At 47.5% G+C, this 24177-nt stretch overlaps 1 protein-coding gene across 1 annotated transcript; it reads left to right on the forward strand.

Annotated features, from left to right (window-relative positions):
- The first annotated feature begins 4446 nt into the window (after window positions 1-4446).
- On the forward strand, window positions 4447-24009 carry kptn (kaptin (actin binding protein)). Its single transcript, XM_067974922.1, has 12 exons — window positions 4447-4732; window positions 6605-6687; window positions 8408-8492; window positions 8944-8998; window positions 10686-10761; window positions 10866-10939; window positions 11440-11549; window positions 17599-17715; window positions 19147-19231; window positions 20144-20279; window positions 20607-20816; window positions 22521-24009. The coding sequence occupies exons 1-12, from the start codon at window positions 4501-4503 to the stop codon at window positions 22701-22703; spliced, it is 1446 nt and encodes a 481-aa protein (XP_067831023.1). The 5' UTR covers window positions 4447-4500; the 3' UTR covers window positions 22704-24009.
- The last annotated feature ends 168 nt before the right edge of the window (window positions 24010-24177 follow it).

A 24177-nucleotide genomic window follows, 5' to 3' on the forward strand; every position in this document is an offset into this window, starting at 1 on the left:
ACTGGTGAGCAGCAGATGCCTGTGGAATCTACGCCAGTGAGAGCCAGTACATCAGAAGAGAATACTGCCATTTAAAACCAAATTCTATTAGTGTTTCTACTATAATTACAAATGTGATACTTTTTTTATTTTGTGGAACAAAAGAACTTGTGTTTATGTAGCACCTTTCATATCCTCAGGATGTCCCAAGCGCTTTACAGCCAATGAAGTACTTTTGAAAATTACTCACTGTTGTAATGTAGGAAAATGTGGAAGCCAATTTGTGTACAGCAAGGTTCCACAAACAGCAATGAGATAAATAACCAGATAATCTGTTTGTGATGTTGGGTGAGATAAATATTGGCCAGGACACCAACAGAATACCCCTGCTCTTCAAATAGTGCCATGGAATCTTTTCCATCCACCTAAACTGAGGCCCCGTCTGCCCTCAACGCATCATCCAAAAGACGGCACCTCTGACAGTGCAGCACTCCCTCTACTACACTGGAGTGTTTGCTGAGATTATGTACTCAAGTCACTGGAGTGGGGCCTAAAGCATGGAGGGTGGATTTTAAAATTAGTTGCATTTAAGACTATTGTATAGTAATAATTAAGGCCGAGTTTTCTGACTGCAGACTTGAAGCTGATTGATTTTCCATAGTGCTGCAGTGCATAAGGTGTTGAGTTCCAGCGGTGACTGCAATTTTAATACCTGACAACTGAGTGGTTGTCTGTTCTCTGCTGGGTTGTCAGAGCAAGACAGACAACTTGTGCAATCACCAATGTACCTTCACATGAAGCAAATAAAATATCTATGGTTCCAGTGAGTGGAGAGTGTTTTTGCCTGACCTTGTGGTGGGGGAAGAGAGGATGACGAGAATAGAAGAGTGATGGTGATCTGTGAAGTAATCCTGACTGTTTCGAGGATGCATACCCAGCTTTCTATCCCTGATAGGCACTGTATGCTGGAGCTCCACACTCTAATTATACCACTGGCAATAGGAATGTGGAAAATCTTGCCAATTGACAGGGTTGCATAGATATGCAAATTAAATTACCTATGCTCCTCCCAGCCCAAAAAAGCACAATTTAGACTTCTGACACATGAAGACAAATTAGACAAAGAACAGTGGGATACATGCTTGTCATAATTTAATGTCTATTGACACTGCTGTAAGCCAATGAGTTAAAGGTGGGGTGGGACTTACAGCAAAGTCTATTTTACAGCATAGAAAGTCAATTTACTCAGCAAAAAGAGTCTCCACAACCTAAAGCAAACAGACCGAAACCACAGCAACATCTCCCGATAAAAGCAGGGTGATTTCTCCAACAAAATGCAGTGAGTGGAGGATATTTACATTGTACAAATTATGTGCGTAAAATCAATCCCAGTCACTTAAAGCAGTGCAGTCTCCAAGTGAGTTTGATGGGGGAAGTTCTGGCCAGGAATAGTGGTGTCACTATGTGCAGCCCATAATTTAAGTTGTGGGTATACTCAATGTTCAATAACTTTAAAAGTAGGAAAAACATAAAGCAGAGTTTGCAGCAGTGGTGAATTTAGAAATGACTGAAGGGGAATGTGAGTGCTGTAGGCAAGAAATTTATTTTCTTGGGATCAGGGAGCAACCCCTTCCCCGACCCTGAGAGTGTTTTGATTTTTAAACAGTTTAGTGAACTTTCTTGTATTTTGGGATCTATCCTTCCTGGGAGAGTTATGGATATTCTAAATATAAAAAACATTGTTGTACAGACTGCATTCCAACTTTAGGGAGGGGGATTGCATTAAGCATTCATGCACTATTGCTGGCAACAGTGACTTGTGGTCTGTGCTTTTAAAAAGGTTTATTCTCTTATACTGGAACTAAAGATTACATGCTGCAATCATTTGAAAAAAAATGTAACGTCCATGAAAATGCAGTTTCCAGAATCTGACGTGGTGAGCAAAATTTTGTGCACTTGGGTAGACGTAACAGTGCTTTCAGTCCAGGGTTTGTAATCTATTCTGCTCTTATTCTCACTCTTCACATTCCCTGTACTGTAACATGGATAATGTAAATTCCCTCCATGTGTCTGCATACTAACAAACAGATCTATCATGCATATGCAAACAAACTGAAAACTGCTTTTAAAGTAACGGCATCACACTAATACACTCTAGTAAAATCCTAAATATGGAAATCTCTGTAATTTGTTTAAATTACATGAAACTTATGACTCCTCCAATCTTGCTCCTTTTTTTATTTCAAAGTCGAATCGTAGAAGTTTACAACATGGAAACAGGCCCTTCGGCCCAACATGTCCATGTCGCCCAGTTTATACCACTAAGCTAGTCCCAATTGCCTGCACTTGGCCCATATCCCTCTATACCCATCTTACCCATGTAACTGTCCAAATGCTTTTTAAAAGACAAAATTGTACCCGCCTCTACTACTGCCTCTGGCAGCTCGTTCCAGACACTCACCACCCTTTGAGTGAAAAAATTGCCCCTCTGGACCCTTTTGTATCTCTCCCCTCTCACCTTAAATCTATGTCCCCTCATTATAGACTCCCCTACCTTTGGGAAAAGATTTTGACTATCGACCTTATCTATGCCCCTCATTATTTTATAGACTTCTATAAGATCACCCCTTAACCTCCTACTCTCCAGGGAAAAAAGTCCCAGTCTATCTAACCTCTCCCTATAAGTCAAACCATTAAGTCCCGGTAGCATCCTAGTAAATCTTTTCTGCACTCTTTCTAGTTTAATAATATCCTTTCTATAATAGGGTGACCAGAACTGTACACAGTATTCCAAGTGTGGCCTTACTAATGTCTTGTACAACTTCAACAAGACATCCCAACTCCTGTATTCAATGTTCTGACCAATGAAACCAAGCATGCTGAATGCCGCCTTCACCACCCTATCCACCTGTGACTCCACTTTCAAGGAGCTATGAACCTGTACTCCTAGATCTCTTTGTTCTATAACTCTCCCCAACGCCCTACCATTAACGGAGTAGGTCCTGGCCCGATTCGATCTCCCAAAATGCATCACCTCACATTTATCTAAATTAAACTCCATCTGCCATTCATCGGCCCACTGGCCCAATTTATCAAGATCCCGTTGCAATCCTAGATAACCTTCTTCACTGTCCACAATGCCACCAATCTTGGTGTCATCTGCAAACTTACCAACCATGCCTCCTAAATTCTCATCCAAATCATTAATATAAATAACAAACAACAGCGGACCCAGCACCGATCCCTGAGGCACACCGCTGGTCACAGGCCTCCAGTTTGAAAAACAACCCTCTACAACCACCCTCTGTCTTCTGTCGTCAATCCAATTTTGTATCCAATTGGCTACCTCAGAGACAGGACTGCTGAAATAAAACCAGTTAATACATTCACACCCAGGAACATTATTCTAGTGGAAAAAAAAGTACGGATTCAAGGTTGCAACTAGGTTTGAAGAAAATAAACCTTCACATTATAAACAGCTGAGCATACCCCAGAAAGTTCCTTTTGAGGAAAATAAAAAGGTTTCAAAACTGCATAGTAACAGCTTCTTGTATACAAATGCTAAATAAACATAACCTGTAAGTTCTGACAAAAGGTCATCGACCTGAAACATTAACTCTCTTTCTCCACAGCTACTGCCTGCCTTGTTGAGTATTTCCAGCATTTTCTGTTTTTACTTCAAATTTCCAGCATCCACAGTATTTTGCTTTTGACAACTTGTAACTTACTTTTAGAAACCATCAACTGATCTTGCAACCAACAGCTGGAGAAAGTAATGTCTAATTGGTTTTAACAGATTTCAATCCTCCCCTCGAATTGATCTGAGTAGTACATATTGATAACTTCCAGTGTCATTGAAAAAAGCTGAATTGCTGACTTGGAACTGCTGATCCAATATCCTACATCTGCTTCTGGGCAGAGGGTCAAGGAGGAGAATGCTTTGCCCAATAGTGCAGCAATTCTTTACAATAATCTTGCATCATTCATGGACCTCATTAGCTCTATTATCTATGGCATGTAATTTAATTCCCTTGAGTTGATGAACTAAAGATACCTTTTACACCTCGAAATTAAGTTGTCCAACTTTAAAGATCAGCAATAATCCCTTGAAAAATCCCAGAAGTCTTTTCAACTGTAGGATTTCTAATAAAATCCAGATTAGGTGCCCACAGTAAGAATCTTAGTTCTCAGCACAGAAGGAGGCCATTCGGCCCATTGTGTCTGTGCCAGCTCTTTGAAAGAGCTATCCAATTAGTCCCATTCTCCCCCCTCATCCCCATAGCCCTGCAAATGTTTTCCCCTTCAAGTATTAAAGAACCTAATTTGGATTTTATCTGCAGTCTAAGAGCTGGGATTATTAAGTTTAAATTGTATCATAGACAATAACAAGACGCCATCTTTGATAGGGGCAAACAAATTTATATTACGTCATCTTAAAGCGACCGCCCACAAGCAATTGAGGCCCCCAGAACGAGTTGGCTGCGGATGCGCCTGCGCTTCTGGATGTAGCGGTTGAAAGTTATGGAGGGGCCGCCGAGCGGTCACTGCGGCTCCTGCCCCTTCGTGGAGGACAGTTTCAGCCGCCTCTCCTCCCAGAGCAACATCTACGGACTGACCGCCTTCCCCAAGCCCGAGGGAGGCTGCGACCTGCTGACCGCCACCCTTAAAGGGAAGGTCATCTGCTTCAGGTACCAGAGCCTCCGACAGAAAATCAGGCCTGTGGCCAAGGAGGTGCAGTTCACCTACATCCCAGGTAATGCAGACCCCCCCCCCCCCCCCCCACTCAGCTCATGCCTGCTTTGCCCGGCCACAATTTAGCCAACTTTGTCCGGCCAGACTGCCCAGCCATTGCCCTGGAGCAGAGCAAGAAGATTCCCAGACCCCCAGTGACCGGTCTCTCTCCCTCTGGGTCCCATCAGTGGAATCCCAGCCTCCAGTGACCGGTCTCTCTCCCTCTGGGGGTCCCATCAATGGAATCCCAGACCCCCAGTGACCGGTCTCTCTCCCTCTGGGGGTCCCATCAATGGAATCCCAGACCCCCAGTGACCGGTCTCTCTCCCTCTGGGTCCCATCAATGGAATCCCAGACCCCCAGTGACCGGTCTCTCTCCCTCTGGGTCCCATCAATGGAATCCCAGACCCCCAGTGACCGGTCTCTCTCCCTCTGGGTCCCATCAATGGAATCCCAGACCCCCAGTGACCGGTCTCTCTCCCTCTGGTCCCATCAGTGGAATCGCAGCCTCCAGTGACCGGTCTCTCTCCCTCTGGTCCCATCAGTGGAATCGCAGCCTCCAGTGACCGGTCTCTCTCCCTCTGGGTCCCATCAATGGAATCCCAGCCTCCAGTGACCGGTCTCTCTCCCTCTGGGTCCCATCAATGGAATCCCAGACCCCCAGTGACCGATCTCTCTCCCTCTGGGTCCCATTAGTGAGTCACTCCGGACTGGTCAGTCACCCGGAGTACCGTGGGACCTGTCTGCCTCAGGTGTCTGATTACCAAGTGTGCCACAGAGGCTTGCCTCAAACCTGTAATTTGATTATAATCACAAGATAATTACAGATGAGGAAGGCCATTAGGCCCATCTTAATTTACCCATCCAGAGAGAGTCTAGCGTCCTTCCATTGTAGCATCCAATTGTTCTTAAAATATCCAGGGTTTTTACCTCCACTCCTTTATCTGGAAGCTTATTCTACACATTGGTCACTCTTTGTGAGAAAAAGAATTCCTTGATGCCTTTGAACCTGTGACCCTAGTTATTGTTCCTGCATATTAATTTAAGAAATATTCTGGGTTAATTTTTTTCTATACTCGTAACACTCTGGCGCACCCTGACATTGGAGATCAGCCTGGTGGCTCTTTTCTGACAGGAGAACTCCCCAGCTCTCCCTTTGAAATAGTGCCATGGAATCCTTTAGGTCCACCTGAGGGGGCATAATAGTAATAATAAAACAGAGAGAGCAAAAAAAAAGAACTTTAATTTATATAACGCCTTACACAGCCTCAGGATATCCCAAAGCACTTTACAGCCAATGAAGTACTTTTTGAAGTGTAGTCACTGTTGTAATGTAGGAAATGCGGCAGCCAATTTGCGCACAGCAAGATCCCACAAACAGCAGTGTGATAATGACCAGATAATCTGTTTTAGATATTGGCTGAGGGAGAAATATTGGCCAGGACACCGAAATAGTGACCGTGGGATCTTTTGAGTCTACCCGAGAGGGCAGACAGAGCCTCGGTTCAACGTCTCATCTGAAAGACGGCACCTCCGACAGTGCAGCACTCCCTCAGTACTGGCACTGGAGAGGGACAAGAAAGGTTGCGATGGGGGCAGAGGTTTGGACTAAGACTGACGGCATAAGAGAGAGGGTCAATAAATCAGGAAGTACTGGTTAGATGACCACCCAGCTCGGGGTTTTAAACATGTAGCTTGCAGGAGGAAAGGGAAGACTGAGGGAGTCGCAGAGGCTGGAGATCCTGGGAATTAACGAGCAGGTGAGAATACAGCCTGTCCATAACCCACGGGAAACGGTCCAGTGAACAGTATGCAAGGGGGGGTGAGAGCTCGATAGCTTGTGATGTGAGTTGTGGGATGTACCTTAGAATCTCTCTCTTCTATTCCCCCCTAGTTGATGCAGAGATTGTATCTATTGATGCTTTCAACAAGTCGCCACCAAAAGGAGGCCTGGTGGTAGGAATAACCTTTATTAAGGTAAGGTCACTGATATCAAGCTAACTCCTCTGATGTTTCAAGTGGAGCCTGTCTGGTACTGAGCTGTACCTGCTCCCTTTGCAATCACTGTGGGCCAATCAGTGTTTTCAACTTTATGAAGAGATTCTAGATTTACTGAGATGGTACCGTGATGGGGGCCTTCTGTTACGTGGAGAGATTAGAGAAGCTGGGACTGTTCTCCTTCGAGCAGGGAAGGATAAGGGGAGATTTAATTGAGGTGTTCAAAATTCTGAAGGGTTTTGATGGAGTAAATTAGGAGAAACTGTTTCCAACTGGCAGGAGGGTCAGTAACCAGAGGACACAGATTTAAGATAATTGGTAAAAGAGCCAGAGGGGGAGTTGAGGAGAATCTTTATTTTGCGGTGAGTTGTTATAATCCGGAATGCGCTGCCTGAAAGGGCGGTGGAAGCAGATTCAATAGTAACTTTCAAAAGGGAATTGGATAAATACTTGAAAAGGAGAAATTTGCAGGGCTACAGGGGAAAGAGCAGGGGGAGTGGGACTAATTGGATAGATCTTTCAAAGAGCCGGCACAGGCACGATAGGCCGAATGGCCTCCTGTGCTGTTTGGTTCTATAAATGCAAATATTTTTATATGTATATAGAGAGCTGTGCAGTAAACGCACTGCCAGTTCAGGAAAAAAATTCTTCAAAGGATTGTGGAACACTCTGATCCAGAAGGTGTCTTAAAGGGAAATGGATCCTTGGAAAGCACTTGCATTTATATAGCGCCTTTCACAACCTCAGGACGTCTCAACGCGCTTCATAGCCAATGAGTGACTTTAGAAGTTTAGTCACTTTTGTTTTGCAGGCAATCACAGCAGCCAATTTGCACACAGCAATTTAGCAGGGAGGTGAGTGTATTAAGGGATATGGCGATAAAGCAGGGAATTGGGATTAAGGTGATAGAACTGCACAAAATGGCTGCTCAGCTGGATGGGGCAAAATGGCTGACTCCTGTACCTGTGTAGCACGTCCACTCTCTGTTTGTGCTACTAACCCCCAGAGTTTCCTTCTCCTTTTGGACTCCTTGCTAGAGCTGTGTCAAGGGAGATTGGTGCTGGAATCTGGTCTAAAATCTAGTCCCTGGTATTGTGGTATCAGCTGTGGCTCAGTGGGTAACGCTCTCGCCTCTGAGTCAGAAGGTCGTGGGTTCAAGTCCCACTCCAGAGTCCTGAGCCCATAATCCAGGCTGACGCTCACAGTGCCAATACTGAGGGAGTGCTGCACTGTCAGAGGTGCCGCGTCTGCCCTCTCAGGTGGACGTGAAAGATCCCACGGCCACAATTTCGAAGAAGACCAGGGGAGTTCTCCCCGGTGTCCTGAGCCAACATTTATCCCTCAACCAGCACCTTTTTTTAAAAAAAGAGTATCTGGTCATTATCTCATTGCTGTTTGTGGGATCTTGCTGTGCATAAATTGGCTGCTGCATTTCCTACATTACAAAAGTGACAACACTTCAAAAGTACTTCATTGGCCGTAAAGCACTTTGGGACGTCCTGAGGTCATTAAAGGCGCTATAGAAATGCAAGTCTTTCTTAAAAAAAAAACGAAACGGTCTCCCGTTTCCTCTGTGTGTTCTTCATCCTCAGTGAGGACAACAGGTCCAATTAAAGTAAACACTGAGGATCCTGCCTGAATGAGAGGTCTGGTTTCCACACTGAGGATTCTTCTAATGTTGTTGTGTGCTCCTGCTCAGGACTCTGGTGACAAAGCAAGTCCATTCCTCAACATCTATTGTGACTATGAGCCAGGGTCGGAGTATAATTTGGACTCGATAGCACGTGAGTAAATAGAACGGTCTGTATTATTTTTTGGCTGTTCGTTAATCTCAGCCAAGGCTGCCTCAGTGGCCCCTGGGCTGCCGGGGCCTCTGTTTAACGTCTCATCCGAAAGACGGCACCTCCGACAGTGCAGCACTCCCTCAGTACTGGCACTGTGAGTGTCAGCATGGATTTTGTGCTCAAGACCCTGGAGTGGGACTTGAACCCAGGACCTTCTGATTCAGAGGCGAGAGTGCGGACCACTGAGCCACTTAAAGGATAATATGGGGGCGAGGGAGAGGTGCCCAACTCCTTTTGCAGGGGTGAGTTTCAGGGCAGAAGCAGCAGCTCCCCCGGTATAAAAACCCCCCAACTCTTCGGCGCCTCCGTGTCCCGGGTTAATTGTTTACTAAAGTGACTCAGATGGTGGAGTGAGATTTAACATTGCCCCGTGTCGTTGCTGTGTTTGCAGAAAGCTGCCTGAATCTTGAGCTTCAGTTCACCCCGTTTCAGCTTCGCCACGTGCAGTAAGTGACTCGTCGCTCCATTTCACATCGATTTATTTGCGAGACTGTTTCCCTCCTTGTTTATTTCCCCTCGGGTGAAGAGATATTTTCTGTCTTTTTGGCCTTCCTTAAGTCACTGTTTTTAAAAAAAAATGTAATTCTCGGGGATGTGGGCGTCGCTGGCGAGGCCGGCATTTATTGCCCGTCCCTAGTCGCCCCTTGAGAAGGTGGTGGTGAGCCGCCTTCTTGAACCGCTGCAGTCCGTGTGGTGAAGGTTCTCCCACAGTGCTGTTAGGTGGGGAGTTCCAGGATTTTGACCCAGCGACGATGAAGGAACGGCCGATATATTTCCAAGTCGGGATGGTGTGTGACTGGGAGGGGAACGTGCAGGTGGTGTTGTTCCCATGTGCCTGCTGCCCTTGTCCTTTTAGGTGGTAGAGGTCGCGGGTTTGGGAGGTGCTGTCGAAGAAGCCTTGGCGAGTTGCTGCAGTGCATCCTGTGGATGGTGCACACTGCAGCCACGGTGCGCCGGTGGTGGAGGGAGTGGGTGTTACAGCTATCGCCTACCATCCCTAGAAATAACAAGAGCAGTGGTTTTCAGATAATTCTGTGTGGAAGATCCCTGGGTAATATTGAGGTGCTCTCCGGAACCCTCTGAAATATCCCAGGGACTCACTGGAAATTTTGCCAAATTCCTAGGAGTCCTCACCTGCCAACGGCTTGAAGACGGTGTCAGGTACCCAGAGGGAAAAGTGCAGTGGTTGCAGAAAATGTTCTGTATTAGACATAGGAACAGGAGGAGGCCATTCAGCCCCTCGAGCCTGTTCCGCCATTCAGTTAGATCCTGGCTGATCTGTATCTTAACTCCATCTACCCGCCTTGGTTCCATATCCTTTGATACCCTCACCCAACAAAAATCTGTCGATCTCTGTCTTAAAAATCAGGGAACACAATATTTAAATTAGAGCTAGGCCATTGAGGAGTGAAATCAGGAAGCACTTCTTCACACAAGGGGAGTGGAAATCTGGAACTCTCTTTTCCCCCCCACTCCCCCCCCACTCCCCCCCCCCAAAAGGCTGTGGATGCTGGGGGTCAGTTGGAGCTTTCAAGACTGAGAGCGATAGATTTTTGTAGTTTAGGAGGAATTGGGGGGGTACGGTAGTGTAGTAGCAATGTTACTGGCCAGGTAATCCAGAGAACATGAGTTCAAATCGTACCAGGGCGGTGTGAGAATTTGAATTCAGTTTTTAAAAGGAAAATCTGGAAATAAAAAGCTGGTATCAGTAAAAGTGACGGATTGTGACTGTCAGACTGTTGTAAAAATCCAACTGGTTCACTAATGTCCTTTTAGGGAAGGAAACCGGCCGTCCTTACCCGGTCTGGGCCTATATGTGACTCCAGTCCCACACCGACGTGGTTGACTCCTAACTGCCCTCTGAAGTGGCCTAGCAAACCGCTCAGTTGTATCAAACCCGCTACAAAAAGAGGACTGCAGCGGTTCAAGAAGAAGGCCCACCACCACCTTCTCGAGGGCAACTAGGGGACGGCAAAATAAATGCCGGCCTCGCCCACATCCCCGAGAAGGAGAGATAAAAAAATTCGAGTGATGACTGTCCGTTGTAATATCGCTAAAATAGAGCGCGATTGTAGGCTTCATTGCTGCACTTCCGAGTGTGACCAGCTACACTTCTCTGCCTCCATGTTAAAGGGTCCAGGAGAGGGGACAGCTGGAGACAGTGTTCCTGCTCAGTGGTCACGACCTGCAGATACACCTGTACAATGAGGTGAGCAGCTCCCTACAGACTCGATTTCACTGGGGCTGAAATTCAGAGTCTCCTTCAATAGTTTTGAATAAACCATTTCTCTCTTTTTTTAAAAAAAAACACAGAATGAAACGCTGCACCAGTTTGAAGAACGGCCAATAGAACTCCTATTCCCAGAGTTAACAGACTTACCCAGCCAGTAAGAGTTTATTATTCATCCAAGTGTGATATTGTGTATTCTATACTATATCTGGGAGTTTTATACCTGTGATATTGTGTATTATATTCTGTATCTTGGTGTGTTATACCAGTGATATTGTGTATTATATTCTGTATCTTGGTGTGTATTACCTGTGATATTGTGTATTCTGTATCTGGGAGTTTTATACCTGTGATACAGTATATAATATCCCTAGGAGTATTATACTTAATTACCTAAATCAGATGGGAATTATCAATTGTGTTTTAGCCCCATATTCCCAGATTAACGTGATCTGAATTTTCCTTCCGTTACTCGATATTCTGGAAACTTCTTTGTTTTCTCTAACGTTTGGAGTTCCCTTGTGTCCGAGTTTAGTGTTTTTGAAGGGAATCTGATGCTGATTTCTTGTGTTCTCAGACAGTTTACGTTGTGTTTGTGGGAAGGTGTTTGCGATGCAAGTGCTAACGTCTGGTTGTCTCCGTGTCTGACTGTTGCAGCGTCCTCTGGCTTGACGTGCTCAATATTCCAAACTCCACCAGACGCCTCACCTCTTTTGGTTGTCAGAATGGATTTGTGGGAATTTCCCATGTGGACCAAGACTCCAAAGGTCAGAAATATCACCTTGTGATCCAGTGTGAGCCCAGTAAGATCATGTAGCTCCATCCCTCCCCTCCCCTCGCCCCGCCACTGGGGGCCGTGCCTTCAGCTGCCTAGGCCTCGTGCTCTAGAATTCTCTCCCTAAACCTCTACACCTCTCTCTTGCTCCTGCATTAAGACCCTCTATAAAAGCTGTGTCTCCAACCAAACTTTTGGTCACTCCTCTTTTGGTGTGGTGTCAATTTCTGTCTGATTAGAAGTTTACAACATGGAAACAGGCCCTTCGGCCCAACATGTCCATGTCGCCCAGTTTATACCACTAAGCTAGTCCCAATTGCCTGCACTTGGCCCATATCCCTCTATACCCATCTTACCCATGTAACTGTCCAAATGCTTTTTAAAAGACAAAATTGTACCTGCCTCTACTACTGCCTCTGGCAGCTCATTCCAGACACTCACCACCCTTTGAGTGAAAAAATTGCCCCTCTGGACCCTTATAGAATTACACCTCTGTGAAGCACCTGGGACTTTTCATAGAGTTATACAGCACGGATAGAGGCCCTTCGGCCCTGCGATAAAGGTGCTATATAAATGCAAGTAATTGTTGTGTGTCTTTCTCTGGTTTCTCTCCTCTTGTCTAATCTATCTGTCTCTCTCGCTCTCACTTTAAGAACATAAGAAATAGGAGCAGGAGTAGGCCAATCGGCCCCTCCAGCCTGCTCCGCCATTCAATAAGATCATGGCTGATCTGATCCTAACCTCAAATCTAAATTCATGTCCAATTTCCTGCCCACTCCCCGTAACCCCTAATTCCCTTTACTTCTAGGAAACTGTCGATTTCTGTTTTAAATTTATTTAATGATGTAGCTTCCACAGCTTCCTGGGGCAGCAAATTCCACAGACCTACTACCCTCAGTGAAGAAGTTTCTCCTCATCTCAGTTTTGAAAGAGCAGCCCCTTATTCTAAGATTATGCCCCCTCGTTCTAGTTTCACCCATCCTTGGGAACATCCTTACCGCATCCACCCGATCAAGCCCCTTCACAATCTTATATGTTTCAATAAGATCGCCTCTCATTCTTCTGAACTCCAATGAGTAGAGTCCCAATCTACTCAACCTCTCCTCATATGTCCGTCCCCTCATCCCTGGGATTAACCAAGTGAACCTTCTTTGTACTGCCTTGAGAGCAAGTATGTCTTTTCTTAAGTATGGACACCAAAACTGTATGCAGTATTCCAGGTGCGGTCTCACCAATACCTTATATAACTGCAGCAATACCTCCCTGTTTTTATATTCTATCCCCCTAGCAATAAAAGCCAACATTCCGTTGGCCTTCTTGATCACCTGCTACACCTGCATGCTAACTCTTTGATTTACTTGCACTAGGACCCCCAGATCCCTTTGTACTGCAGTACTTTCCAGTTTCTTGCCATTAAGATAATAACTTGCTCTCTGACTTTTCCTGCCAAAGTGCATAACCTCACATTTTCCAATATTGTATTGCATCTGCCAAATCTCCGCCCACTCACCCAGCCTGTCTATATCCCCCTGTAGGTTTTTTATGTCCTCCTCACTCTCTACTTTCCCTCCCATCTTTGTATCATCTGCAAACGTTGATATGTTACACTCGGTCCCCTCCTCCAAATCGTTAATATAGATTGTAAAGAGTTGGGGACCCAGCACCGACCCCTGCGGAACACCACTGGCTACTGGTTGCCAGTCTGAGAATGAACCATTTATCCCAACTCTCTGCTTCCTGTTAGATAACCAATCCTCCACCCATGCCAGAATATTACCCCCAATCCAGTGATTCTTTATCTTGAGCAATAATCTTTTATGTGGCACCTTGTCGAATGCCTTCTGGAAGTCTAAATACACTACGTCCACTGGTTCCCCTTTATCCACCCTGTACGTTATGTCCTCTTTCTTTCTCGCTCTCTCTCGCTTTCTTTCTTTCTCGCTCTCTCTCGCTTTCCTTCTTTCTCGCTCTCTCTCGCTTTCCTTCTTTCTCGCTCTCTCTCGCTTTCCTTCTTTCTCGCTCTCTCTCGCTTTCCTTCTTTCTCGCTCTCTCTCGCTTTCCTTCTTTCTCGCTCTCTCTCGCTTTCCTTCTTTCTCGCTCTCTCTCGCTTTCCTTCTTTCTCGCTCTCTCTCGCTTTCCTTCTTTCTCGCTCTCTCTCGCTTTCCTTCTTTCTCGCTCTCTCTCGCTTTCCTTCTTTCTCGCTCTCTCTCGCTTTCCTTCTTTCTCGCTCTCTCTCGCTTTCCTTCTTTCTCGCTCTCTCTCGCTTTCCTTCTTTCTCGCTCTCTCTCGCTTTCCTTCTTTCTCGCTCTCTCTCGCTTTCCTTCTTTCTCGCTCTCTCTCGCTTTCTTTCTTTCTCGCTCTCTCTCGCTTTCTTTCTTTCTCGCTCTCTCTCGCTTTCTTTCTTTCTCGCTCTCTCTCGCTTTCTTTCTTTCTCGCTCTCTCTCGCTTTCTTTCTTTCTCGCTCTCTCTCGCTTTCCTTCTTTCTCGCTCTCTCTCGCTTTCCTTCTTTCTCGCTCTCTCTCGCTTTCTTTCTTTCTCGCTCTCTCTCGCTTTCTTTCTCGCTCTCTCTCGCTTTCCTTCTTTCTCGCTCTCTCTCGCTTTCCTTCTTTCTCGCTCTCTCTCGCTTTCCTTCTTTCTCGCTCTCTCTCGCTTTCCTTCTTTCTCGCTCTCTCTCGCTTTCTTTCTTTCTCGCTCTCTCTCGCTTTCCTTCTTTCTCGCTCTCTCTCGCTTTCCTTCTTTCTCGCTCTCTCTCGCTTTCCTTCTTTCTCGCTCTCTCTCGCTTTCCTTCTTTCTCGCTCTCTCTCGCTTTCTTTCTTTCTCGCTCTCTCTCGCTTTCTTTCTTTCTCGCTCTCTCTCGCTTTCTTTCTTTCTCGCTCTCTCTCGCTTTCTTTCTTTCTCGCTCTCTCTCGCTTTCTTTCTTTCTCGCTCTCTCTCGCTTTCTTTCTTTCTCGCTCTCTCTCGCTTTCTTTCTTTCTCGCTCTCTCTCGCTTTCTTTCTCGTTCTCTCTCGCTTTCTTTCTTTCTCGCTCTCTCTCTCTTTCTCGCTCTCTCTCGCTTTCTTTCTTTCTCGCTCTCTCTTTTTTCTCGCTCTCTCTCGCTTTCTTTCTTTCTCGCTCTCTCTCGCTTTCCTTCTTTCTCGCTCTCTCTCGCTTTCCTTCTTTCTCGCTCTCTCTCGCTTTCTTTCTTTCTCGCTCTCTCTCGCTTTCTTTCTTTCTCGCTCTCTCTCGCTTTCTTTCTTTCTCGCTCTCTCTCGCTTTCCTTCTTTCTCGCTCTCTCTCGCTTTCCTTCTTTCTCGCTCTCTCTCGCTTTCTTTCTTTCTCGCTCTCTCTCGCTTTCTTTCTCGCTCTCTCTCGCTTTCCTTCTTTCTCGCTCTCTCTCGCTTTCCTTCTTTCTCGCTCTCTCTCGCTTTCCTTCTTTCTCGCTCTCTCTCGCTTTCCTTCTTTCTCGCTCTCTCTCGCTTTCTTTCTTTCTCGCTCTCTCTCGCTTTCTTTCCTTCTCGCTCTCTCTCGCTTTCTTTCTTTCTCGCTCTCTCTCGCTTCTTTCTATCTCGCTCTCTCTCGCTTTCCTTCTTTCTCGCTCTCTCTCGCTTTCTTTCTTTCTCGCTCTCTCTCGCTTTCTTTCTCGCTCTCTCTCGCTTTCTTTCTCGCTCTCTCTCGCTTTCTTTCTCGCTCTCTCGCTTTCTTTCTCGCTCTCTCTCGCTTTCTTTCTTTCTCGCTCTCTCTCGCTTTCCTTCTTTCTCGCTCTCTCTCTCGCTTTTCTTCTTTCTCGCTCTCTCTCGCTTTCCTTCTTTCTCGCTCTCTCTCGCTTTCCTTCTTTCTCGCTCTCTCTCGCTTTCTTTCTTTCTCGCTTTCTTTCTTTCTCGCTTTCTTTCTTTCTCGCTCTCGCTTTCTCGCTCTCGCTTTCTCGCTCTCGCTTTCTCGCTCTCGCTTTCTCGCTCTCGCTCGCTCTCTCTCTTTCTCGCTTTCTCGCTCTCTCTCTCTCTCTCGCTTTCTCGCTCTCTCTCGCTTTCTTTCTTTCTCGCTCTCTCTCGCTTTCTTGTTCGCTTTCTTGCTTTCTTTCTCGCTCTCTCGCTTTCTTGCTTTCTCGCTCGCGCTCTCTTGCTTGCTTTCTCGCTCGCGCTCTCTTGCTTGCTTTCTCGCTCGCGCTCTCTTGCTTGCTTTCTCGCTCGCGCTCTCTTGCTTGCTTTCTCGCTCGCGCTCTATTGCTTGCTTTCTCGCGCGCTCTCTCTCCCTTTCTTGCTTTCTCGCGCTCTCTCTCTCCCTTTCTTGCTTTCTCGCGCGCTCTCTCTCCCTTTCTTGCTTTCTCGCGCGCTCTCCCTTTCTTGCGCTCTCTCCCTTTCTTGCGCTCTCTCCCTTTCTTGCTTTCTCGCGCGCTCTCTCCCTTTCTTGCTTTCCTTCTTTCTCGCTCTCTCTCGCTTTCTTTCTTTCTCGCTCTCTCTCGCTTTCTTTCTCGCTCTCTCTCGCTTTCTTTCTCGCTTTCTTTCTTTCTCGCTCTCTCTCGCTTTCCTTCTTTCTCGCTCTCTCTCTCGCTTTCCTTCTTTCTCGCTCTCTCTCGCTTTCCTTCTTTCTCGCTCGCTCTCGCTTTCTCGCTCTCGCTTTCTCGCTCTCGCTTTCTCGCTCTCGCTCGCTCTCTCTTTCTCGCTTTCTCGCTCTCTCTCTCTCTTTCTCGCTTTCTCGCTCTCTCTCGCTTTCTTTCTTTCTCGCTCTCTCTCGCTTTCTTGTTCGCTTTCTTGCTTTCTTTCTCGCTCTCTCTCGCTTTCTTGCTTTCTCGCTCGCGCTCTCTTGCTTGCTTTCTCGCTCGCGCTCTCTTGCTTGCTTTCTCGCTCGCGCTCTCTTGCTTGCTTTCTCGCTCGCGCTCTCTTGCTTGCTTTCTCGCTCGCGCTCTCTTGCTTGCTTTCTCGCTCGCGCTCTCTTGCTTGCTTTCTCGCTCGCGCTCTCTTGCTTGCTTTCTCGCTCGCGCTCTCTTGCTTGCTTTCTCGCTCGCGCTCTATTGCTTGCTTTCTCGCGCGCTCTCTCTCCCTTTCTTGCTTTCTCGCGCTCTCTCTCTCCCTTTCTTGCTTTCTCGCGCGCTCTCTCTCCCTTTCTTGCTTTCTCGCGCGCTCTCCCTTTCTTGCGCTCTCTCCCTTTCTTGCGCTCTCTCCCTTTCTTGCTTTCTCGCGCGCTCTCTCCCTTTCTTGCTTTCTCGCGCGCTCTCTCTCCCTTTCTTGCTTTCTCGCGCGCTCTCTCTCCCTTTCTTGCTTTCTCGCGCGCTCTCTCTCCCTTTCTTGCTTTCTCGCGCGCTCTCTCTCCCTTTCTTGCTTTCTCGCGCGCTCTCTCTCCCTTTCTTGCTTTCTCGCGCGCTCTCTCTCCCTTTCTTGCTTTCTCGCGCGCTCTCTCTCCCTTTCTTGCTTTCTCGCGCGCTCTCTCTCCCTTTCTTGCTTTCTCGCGCGCTCTCTCTCCCTTTCTTGCTTTCTCGCGCGCTCTCTCTCCCTTTCTTGCTTTCTCGCGCGCTCTCTCTCCCTTTCTTGCTTTCTCGCGCGCTCTCTCTCCCTTTCTTGCTTTCTCGCGCGCTCTCTCTCCCTTTCTTGCTTTCTCGCGCGCTCTCTCTCCCTTTCTTGCTTTTTCGCGCGCTCTCTCTCCCTTTCTTGCTTTCTCGCGCTCTCTCTCTCCCTTTCTTGCTGTCTCGCGCTCTCTCTCTCCCTTTCTTGCTTTCTCGCGCGCTCTCTCTCCCTTTCTTGCTTTCTCGCGCGCTCTCCCTTTCTTGCTCTCTCTCCCTTTCTTGCTTTCTCGCGCGCTCTCTCTCCCTTTCTTGCTTTCTCGCGCGCTCTCTCTCCCTTTCTTGCTTTCTCGCGCGCTCTCTCTCCCTTTCTTGCTTTCTCGCGCGCTCTCTCTCCCTTTCTTGCTTGCTTTCTCTCTTTCTTTCACTTGCTCTTCCCCACCTCACTCTGTCTTTGTGTGTGTGTTTCCTGTCTCTTCTCCCCTCCCACCCCCAGACCCAGCCTTTGCGTTTGTGACTATGTGTTATTTTTCTATGAATCACCTGATGTTTCTATTTTGAGCACAGTTGTTCTGCAGAGTTGGAGTGTGCAGCAGGATGGGCCAATTTCCACTGTCCTGCTCTTCAGGTTACCCACCTACAGCAACAAGGGCAGTTCACCTGGGAGCTGCAGGACGAGTGTCGGTGAGTGTGTGTGTGAAGTGGATGGACCTCGATACTCAGACCAGCAGATCGTACAACGCTGAAACTACATTATCTGTCAGACTGGAGGGCCCTCCCCCAGTGTTTAACTGAGAGGTGAAAGAGTCCCCAAGTGTCAGCCTCAGTGGGGAGCACTGTTGCCTCTGGATTTGTGCTTGAATCCGCAACCTTCTGACTCAGACCAGTGCACAAAATCCAGGCTGACACTACCAGTGCCAGTACTGAGGGAGTGCTGCACTGTCGGAGGTGCCGTCTTTCAGATGAGTCGTTAAACCGAGGCCCCGTCTCCCCTCTCGGGTGGATGTAAAAGATCCCACGGCCACTATTTCGAAGAGCAGGGGAGTTCTCCCCGGTGTCCTGGCCAATATTTATCCCTCATCCAGCATCACTAAAACAGATTATCTGGTCATTATCACATTGCTGTTTGTGGGATCTTGCTGTGCGCAAATTGGCTGCTGCGTTTCCTACATTACAACAGTGACTACATTTCAAAAATACTCCACTGGCTGTAAAGCGCTTTGGGACATCCTGAGGTCATGAAAGGCGCTGTATAAATGCACGTCTTTTTTGATTCCTTTCAAGATTGGGCCTTGTACGTACATTCTGGCTGTTTGCTTGGCACAGAATGAAGATAAATATGTTACAAATGGAAGGCTTGTGGAATGAGGTAGCGTCTCATACGTTTGCTCCTTGGAATTTCTGGCAGATAATTGGCAAGGTAGATATTGGAATGAAGATTCCAGTGTAAACAGACAAATAACATTATGTGATCCGTGGAAGGTTACATATTCGGGAGAGGATGGAGGATGGTGAACTCAGCTTGTGGGTGGTGTTATGTCCGGTCAGGCCCACAAAGTGTATCCCCGGTTACCATGGCTTTGTGGTGGCAAGTGCAGTGCAAATGCTGACAAAACCCAGTCCTTCAATGGTGGAAAAGGCATCTTTGAGGAGACGTTAAACCGAGGCCCCCGTCTCCCCCCTCAGGCAGACGTAAAAGATCCCACAGCCACTATTTCGAAGAAGAACAGGGGAGTTCTCCCCAGTTATCCCTCAACCAACGCCTCTAAAACAGATTATCTGATCATTATCACATTGATGTTTGTGGGATCTTGCTGTGCGAAAATTGGTTGCCGCATTTTCCTACATTACAACAGCGACTACACTTCAAAAGAACTTAATTGGCTGTAAAGCGCTTTGGGATGTGACAGGTGCTATATAAATGCAAGTCTTTCTTTTTTGTGTCTTAGTTCATTTTTAGTGTATCGTGACTGCAGCGCGGTCTCCAGTGACTCAGGCCACAGATTGTGTGAGATTTGATATTATGCTGGCAGTGTGGCCGCTTTCAAGAGTTAACTCTTCAAACGCCATCCGGTTTGCTTTGCTCATGTTTGGTTCTCCCTCTGTTTGGTCCAGCTCATGACCCGGGTGAGGATGGAGACACTCTGGAAGATTATGACCTGCTGGTGACCTCCACGATCGAACTCTCGGTTGTTTACAGGTTAGTTGCTAAGCGTAAGCCTTGACCGTGCGAAAGGAAGGGCAAGAAAAGGCCATCAGGCTGCTCCAGGCCAATTAGAGCACCAGCCTCGCCCAGCCCCAGTACTCCTGCATCCAGGGGGGGCCACCAAAAAAAGACCCACGGCCAATTTCGGGAAAAGCTCCTGGGAAATTCCTCCCTAAAGCAAACGAGGAAACTCCAAGAAATCAGAGCTGCTCGTAGCACATCACTAAACATTCTCAATTAACCCAGGCGTTCCCTCCTCTCCCCCTGCCCCCCCTCCCTACGATGTGCCCCAAAATCTGCAGAGGTACTGGAAGGGTCTTGCATTTCTATAGCGCCCTTCATGACCTCCGGACCCCCCAAAACGCTTTACAGCCAATTAACTTTTTTTTTTGAAGTGTAGTCACTGTTGTAATTTAGGGAAACGTGGCAGCCAGATTTGCGCACAGCAAGATCCCGCAAACAGCAATGGGATAATGACCAGATAATCTGTTTTTTTTTAAGTGATGTTAATTGAGGGATAAATATTGGCCCCAGGAAACCGGGGAGAACTCCCCTGCTTTTTTTCGAAATAGCGGTGACTATGTAGTAGTCCTTGTGTGGCTCGGTGTCAATTTTTTTGTTTGATAATCGCTCCTGTGAAGCGCCTTGGGATGTTTTACTACCTTTAAAGATGCTGCATAAAGGGCAGTTGTTGCTGTGTGGGTGTTGGGTGAGGTGCCAGTCCATGGTCAAGAAACCTGCCCAGGCTCGCTGGCTGGGCTCTCACGTGGAGACTGGGTACGTGCTGTGAGGTATGGGAGGGTAAGTAACGTCCGTGGGAACAAACTCGCAGCCAGTGGGACGCAGTCAGGCTCTCCCGTCTTTAAGGAGCCACCGTGTTAAACCTCCTTTTCTTTCTGATCGCAGGGACGTGCTGAAGAATGGTCTCAACGACCAGGCCATTCTGCCGGAGAGCGACCAGTATGACAGCGTTCTCTGCGCGCTGGTAACTGATGTGGATTTTGACGGAGTAAAGGAAGTTTTACTGGGGACCTATGGGCAGGTAATGAACTGAATGCCCTGCGCTCCTCCAATTCCGGCCTCTTGCCCATCCCCGATTTCCGTCGCTCCACCATTGGCGGCCGTGCCTTCAGCTGCCTCGGCCCTCAGCTCTGGAATTCCCTCCCTAAACCTCTCCACCTCTCTCCTCCTTTTAGACGCTCCTTAAAACCCACCTCTTTGACCAAGCTCCTGTCCTAATATCTCCTCCTGTGGCTCAGTGTCAAATTTTGTTTGATAATCGCTCCTGTGAAGCGCCTCGGGACGTTTTACTACATTAAAGGCGCTATATAAATGCAAATTGTTGTTGTTGTTTCTTTCCCCTCTGCAGGAGTTGCTATGCTACAAGTACTACATTGGGGGAGGCCCAGACCCAGAGGCCGTGGAATCGGGCCCCTCCCCCCAGCTCCGAGGGGAGTTCAGGCTCCTGTGGAAAAGAAGTTTCCAGAGCCCGCTGCTGTCGATGGCCTACGTTGACCTCACCCACGACGGTCTCCGTGAGCTCGCTGTCGAGTCCCTCAAGGGGCTGCACATTTTACAGGTAATTCCTCGGAGTTCTCCCCCCCCCCCCCCCCCCCCCCCATCCCACCGAGTGACTGCTGAAGTCTTGGGAGAGCGACCGTCTGTTCATTTGCTTCCACTCCCAGTGCCTCTCCAACTTCTCCAAATGCGCTGGCTTGAACTGGTGACTCTCTCGGCCAAGGCTAGTACTGGCTTAGAAACGATGGGCCGAAAAGCCTCCATCTGTGCTGTAAACCCTCGGATTCTTTCATTTATTTTTGTTAAAAATTACATTTTCAGGGGTGTATTAATCTGTCGTGAAGCCATCGTGCGATTTGATTACTTGATGCAGGCAGGAGGGGGGCGAGGGGGCTTCCTGCAATGCTCGTGTGCGCCCTGGGAGCGAGTTGGGGGGGAGGAGGGGTGATGCTTGAGAGTTAAAGAGGTTTGTTTGGTCTTTAGATCAGGAGGTCAGGGACTGGGAAGGGGACAAATGAACCCTGCTGTTTGGGAAAAGTTATGGTCCTCAGTTTGGGGGGTCAGCGACGAGGGGTTAAAATTGTTACCGAGAGTGAGGAGAGGAGAAATTACTTCTCACAAAGGTTTGGAGCATGGGCGGAGGCAGAGACGGCTGCAGCTTTTAAGTGAAAACTGGATAAATGTTTGAAGCAGAGGAAGATGCAGGGCTATTGGAGAGGGAGCGGGGCAATGGGATTAGTTTGAGACTGCTCGAGCAAAGAGTTGGAACAGACACGATGGGCCGAATGGCTTCTCTGCTGTGAACCTCCAACATTTTAAGCAATTGGATGGTGGGCCTGGGAACGTTGGGGTACGAGAGAAATGAGCCTTTGAGGAGCTTTTTCTCATCCCTGAGTGATGTTGTCGTTGAGCGGGAGACATTTAGGAACAGGAGGAGGCCACTCGGCCCCTCAAGCCTGTTCCGCCATTCAGTCCGATCATGGCTGATCTGTATCTTACCTCCATTTACCTGCCTTGTTTCTGTAACCCTTAATCCCCTCACCCAATAAAAATCCATCAATCTCAGTTTTGAAATTTTCAATTGACCCCCAGCCTCAACAAATTTTTGGGGGAGAGAGTTCCAGATTTCCACTCCCCTTTGTGTGAAGAAATGCTTCCTGACATCACCCCTGAAAGGCCTAGCTCTAATTTTAAGGTTATTCTCCCTTATTGTGGACTCCCCCTCCCCAGAGGGAATAGTTTCTCTCTATCTACCCTATCAAATCCTTTAATCATCTTAAACATAGAAACATAGAAAATAGGAGCAGGAGCAGGAGTAGGCCATTCGGCCCTTCGAGCCTGCTCCGCCATTCAATATGATCATGGCTGATCCTCTATCTCAATACCATATTTCCACTCTCTCCCCGTACCCCTTGATGCCTTTTGTGTCTAGAAATCTATCCAGCTCCTTCTTAAATATATTCAGTGACTTGGCCTCCACTGCCTTCTGTGGTAGAGAATTCCACAGGTTCACCACCCTCTGAGTGAAGAAATTTCTCCTCATCTCAGTCCTAAATGTCCTACCCCGTGTCACTTCGATTAGATCACCCCTTAATCTTCTAGACTCAAGGGAACACAAGCCTAGTCTATGCAACCCGTCCTCGTAATTTAACCCTTTTAGCCCCGTTCTTTAAACTTCCCCCTTTAAAGAGGAGTGGAAAACAAGCGGCAGTGATAGTCTTAAATAAATAAATAAATACAAATGGCTTTTTCCTTCTGTCTGCAGCATAGTTTAGCCCAGACAGCGACCCTGGTGCAGGAGAGGCTTCGCTCCAGAGCGCTGGCTTTAGACAAGAGTTTGCCGCAGAACCCGGCAGCCGAGCGGCTCGAGGACGAAACTCAGGTGACTCCGGCTGCAGAGAGTTTGGCGGAGAGCGATCGGGAGCACGCGGCTGAGTGCAACGGCTGAAGTCAGACCCGCGGAGATTCATTTCGAACTTATGTCCCCCTCCCACCTCGGATTTGTTCCACTTTTTTTTTTTGCCCCTATTCGACAGGACACGGTGGGTCACACTTCCAGGAGAAGATTCAGCCAAACGAAAATGGCAAGGAAACTGCTTTTTTTTTAAAGAAAAAAACAGGAGGGGCAGGTTTAGCAGCGAGAGGAAGATTGGAGAGAAACAGCCCCTTGGGTTGGGAGTAGCTTAGCGGGGAGAAGGGAGAAATAAACTCTTAACGACCCAGCTACACCAAGTGCAGTCTGAACCAGAAGGACATTGTCAAAGTCACCAAGAAGCTTGATGCCTGGAGATGGGAATGAAGAATTATGGAAGAGGTTTGTGCTGAGCTCATTGACGTTGATCAGTGGGGAAATGATTCCTAATCTCCCGTCTTTTATTTAGACTTGAAACGAGTTGTTTTGCCAGGAAAAGTTTCACTAAAGACACTGGGAATGTGCGGATCGTGTCCTGCAGGTGAACAGCGCTGCAGGGTAACATTCAAATACCCACGGGCCTGTTTCCTCCCCAATCAGCTTTCTGAATGAAGTTGCCCAATGGATGGTTCGTCTGCATTATTAAGCTTGTAGCCCTTGTGCCTTCAGGGGGCTCCCACCCTGCAGGAGTGAAGCTGATTACAGACCCCTGGCTCGCCTCCCATCAGCTGCTTCCAGGCGCTGACCTCACACTGCAGCTGCGGCAATGTACAGTGCCATTGGGGTGTCTGTCAGCTGAGGCTCACTGGGTGTCACTCTCGCCTCCGAGTCAGAAGTTCGTGGGTTCAAGTCCCCACTCCAGAGACTTGAGCTCATAATCCAGGCTGACACTCCCTGTGCAGTACTGAGGGAGTGCTGCACTGTCGGAGGTGCCGTCTCTCAGATGCGGCGTTAAACCGAGACCCCGTCTGCCCTCTCAAATGGATGTAAAAGATCCCACGAGCATTATTTCGAAGAAGAACTGTTATCCTGGGCCAATATTTATCCCTCAACCAACATCACTTTTTAAAAAAAACACAGATTATCTGGTCATTATCACATTGCTGTTTGTGGGATCTTGCTGTGCACAAACTGGCTGCTGCGTTTCCTACATTACAACAGTAGCTACACTTCAAGAAAAGTATTTCATTGTCTGTAAAGCGCTTTGGGACGTCCTGAGGTCGTGTAAGGCGTGGTAGAAATGCAAGTCTTTATTTGGCATTTAAAGTTTTAGAACTAACGATTACTGTGTTGTTAATTTGCTGTCTAATGTGATAATTAAAAATAAATAATCCTGACTCTCCTTTTTGACATTTTGCTTCTTTCGACAAAAAAAATGCAATTCAGAATTTGCCACAGATGCTATTTTTTTCCTCTGAGATTTAAAATGTGATCAGTTTACTTTTTTTTTCTTGAAATCTGTGTTTGTGTTTGGGACTGGTCGAGGGGCTGATTGGCACTGCCAGTTACT

This window comes from Heptranchias perlo, chromosome 41, assembly GCF_035084215.1.
Source record: "Heptranchias perlo isolate sHepPer1 chromosome 41, sHepPer1.hap1, whole genome shotgun sequence".
In the NCBI taxonomy this organism is placed as follows: domain Eukaryota; kingdom Metazoa; phylum Chordata; class Chondrichthyes; order Hexanchiformes; family Hexanchidae; genus Heptranchias; species Heptranchias perlo.

Coding starts and splice junctions, on each gene's coding strand:
- kptn (XM_067974922.1), top strand. CDS start 4,501: ATGGAGGGGCCGCCGAGCGGTCACTGCGGCTCCTGCCCCTTCGTGGAG. Junction 8,493..8,943: donor TAATTTGGACTCGATAGCAC/GTGAGTAAATAG, acceptor CTGTGTTTGCAG/AAAGCTGCCTGAATCTTGAG. Junction 10,940..11,439: donor TTAACAGACTTACCCAGCCA/GTAAGAGTTTAT, acceptor TGACTGTTGCAG/CGTCCTCTGGCTTGACGTGC.